General features: G+C 43.2%; 1 protein-coding gene across 1 annotated transcript; it reads left to right on the top strand.

Moving 5' to 3' along the window:
- The first annotated feature begins 389 nt into the window (after window positions 1-389).
- TASL (TLR adaptor interacting with endolysosomal SLC15A4) lies at window positions 390-1,299 on the top strand. Its single transcript, XM_064705889.1, has one exon. The coding sequence runs from the start codon at window positions 390-392 to the stop codon at window positions 1,263-1,265; it is 876 nt and encodes a 291-aa protein (XP_064561959.1). The 3' UTR covers window positions 1,266-1,299.
- Window positions 1,300-3,098: the final 1,799 nt, after the last annotated feature.

Genomic DNA, 3,098 nt, shown 5'->3' on the forward strand with positions numbered 1-3,098 from the left:
CCTTGTTTCTTAATGAACTCCAGGGCAAAATTAGATTTTAGTGTAAGCTATTACAGCAGCTATTCCACAACAAAAGACTTCTTGTCCCTCTCTCTTGTCACTGAATGCATTGGATGTGCAATAAATGGTGTTATACAAGATATGCTTTGGTGAGATTCAGCACAACAGGGACACTGGCTGCTCACTTCACTCACTGACTCAAGTGCCCAGTAAGGCAGAGACAGGACAGGAGACACTCCTGATCATGTCCACACTGGAGCCATCTCTTTGCAGCTAGTTACAGACTGGCGAGTGCAATCACAGCTCAGAGAGTTTAAAATGAACTTTTTGTAATTAACTTCTTCTTATAATTTTTGTGTCTGCTGGTGGTTCCTTTCCCTTGGAGAAGGATGCTGTCAGAAGGTTACCTTCACAGAATCACCTATCTTTGGGAAGACCTGAAACCTGCGCTCTACGAGAGTTTGCCTGATGAAGGGGTGTATGAAATGAGCTCCATTAGTTATTCTTCCCCAGGTGAAGCACAAGGAAAAAGCCTCCTTCAGAGATGCAGATCTGCTGGCAAACACCTTTCCTCAGTCTGCTCTAGAGGCAGCAAGCACAGCAGAAGGCAGAAGGACAATCTCCCACAACCTGTGCAGCACCCAACACCCACAGGGCAGCCACCGCCAGCTACGCATGCCTGTGAGGAGCTGACCAAAAAAGTCACCTACCTGGTTCCACCTTCCTGCAAGAGCATTTGCAAGAACTACAACGATTTGCATATAGCTGGGGACTACGTGGTGCCAATTAGCTCGGTCACCACAGATTTTGCTTGTGATAGTGGCATAGGCCCATTCCTGGAGTCCTCAGAGATCCCTCCGGCCATGGAGTCTGTGAAGGCTCCCCCCACGAGTGACACCACGCGCAGGCCGGGCCAGGGCCACTCCTCGTGCTGGCGCCTGGCCAGCCTGGGGCCCCACCTGCAGCCCCTCTCCGACTCTGCCCTCAACGACTACCTGGAGCAGAAGCTGCTGGAACTGTACAAGCAGTACATCATGGACAGCACAGCCAACAGGGCATCCCCCACCCAGATCCTGGCCTCAGAGCTCATCATGACCAACGTGGACCAAATCAGCATGCAGATATCACGGGAGAGGAACATGGAGACTGTCAAGGCCAAGGACATCGTCATTAGCCGCTTCCTACAAATAGCCAGTGGGAAGGTTTCCTCAGAAATGAGCACGCCTACTCTGCATATTTCTCAATATAGTCACATTAATGCTTAGTGTATGAATGTTAGAAAGTTTTTATGTTCTTCAAAGTCGGTTTTTGGTTTAAGATACTTTCTGCTTAATAAAAATTCATTTACCATCCACCATTTAAATAAAACCTTTCAGTACATATTAAATAAGTAAAACTACCTGCACTTCTGTGCTGTGCAGCTCCTCCTGTGGACCAGCAAGTTATTTTTTTCTTACAAGTTTTTTTAATGAACCTCAGACATTAAAAACATTTCACAGAAAAAATGACTAAGATCATATGAAACTCTTCCAGGTGCTCAGGTGTTTGCTTTGTCCCTCACATACTTGAAGAATCACTTCAAATTTCCTCTCTCTGGCATCTGCCATCCTACCTCTGGGTCTGTGCTTATGCAGGCTTACATTCATGTGAGGACAAGCAAGCATGGTGATGGCACAGCCACAGAAATAAAGAATTTAGGATGCCATCCAGTTCACCTCCCTGCCCTTGAGGGCTTTACTTGAGGACATCCCTCACAGAAGGTTTTATAATTTGTTCTTAAAGATATTAAGGGATAGACAGTTAACAGGTCTTTCCATGCTAACCCTAATTATTTAATTGGTGTCTTCCTGTTCAAGAGCTACCATCCCTTTTTGCGAAGCACAAGCTCTGTTTCCAAACAGTGTGTGTAAACCTGTGTGCTTTGCACTGTTCTGAACCCTCACAATGAGCACTGGGGACCTGTGATTGCAGACAGACCTCACCTTGGCCAGGTGCTTACACACCTGACACCGTGGAGGGGTCATGTGGGGACAGCAGTAGTAATAAAGGGAGAGAGGAAGGAGAATTGACCTTTGTTATGAGAATTGAACATTGAAGGCAAAGGGCTACTCCAACGCCTGTTGGATTAATGTGAACAGTGCCCTGGAGTGCAGAAGAAAAGCTGAAATGGAGCATTTGACACTGTGACTGAACACTTCCTTTGTTAGGATTCTTGTATCATAGGTCAAGGTCATTTGAACTTGATGCATTTCTGAAAGAAGGTCCTATTTTGTAAAATTTCAGGAAGTCTTAACAAAGAAGAAAAAAAAAAGCAATAACCACAGCTGCCTTATGGCAAGGGTTGGTACCTACTCTGAGTGTTCATAATGTATATTGACAAGGCCAATTGGTTAAAGTTCTGAGTATCAGTAGAACATAAATACTAATTTGTACTAAATATTCATAATATCATTTCATGTTATTGTTTCCACAGTGTTGTTTTGGCCTTTGTGTGCTCTTCCCCCCTGATTTATTTATTTATGTATTTTATTTAAGGCAGGTTTTTATGTATATTTCAAAAACGAATGTAAGGTGATAAACATGTCAGTTTATTCTGTTGCTGCTGTTTTTCCAGAGATTACTGGGATAGCCCAGCATATTTTCCTGCATGTGCAGATATTAAAAAAAATTTGCCGTGAGAACCTGTGATGCTTAAATCCAGAGGGTGTACCTCTGTAGCCATAACAGCCTCCCAAATACTATTATTCAGCAATTCAAGACAGATAATTTCTGTCATGCAATATTTCTTGACTGTGATCAAATGCTATTTACAAGTAATAAAAAAAATCTATTTTAGGGGAAAATGACAATCATGGTAATGCATAGGCACACATATATTCTGCATGCAACATCCATTACCAACAACCTGGAAAAATGACTTCCAAAGGAGAGCAAAAGCACGGAAATGTAACAGCTTTTATATCCTACAGATACAGATTCAGCCTTTTCAAAACACGAGGCTTTTGTTCATGCCTATTGACATTCACATCACTGAGTTTCAGTTGCAAAGATGGAGTGGAAAGCAACTTGCAGAGTTGAATGCATAAATCAATACCCTT

The sequence above is a fragment of the Zonotrichia leucophrys genome, chromosome 1 (genome assembly GCF_028769735.1).
Source record: "Zonotrichia leucophrys gambelii isolate GWCS_2022_RI chromosome 1, RI_Zleu_2.0, whole genome shotgun sequence".
NCBI classification, from domain to species: domain Eukaryota; kingdom Metazoa; phylum Chordata; class Aves; order Passeriformes; family Passerellidae; genus Zonotrichia; species Zonotrichia leucophrys.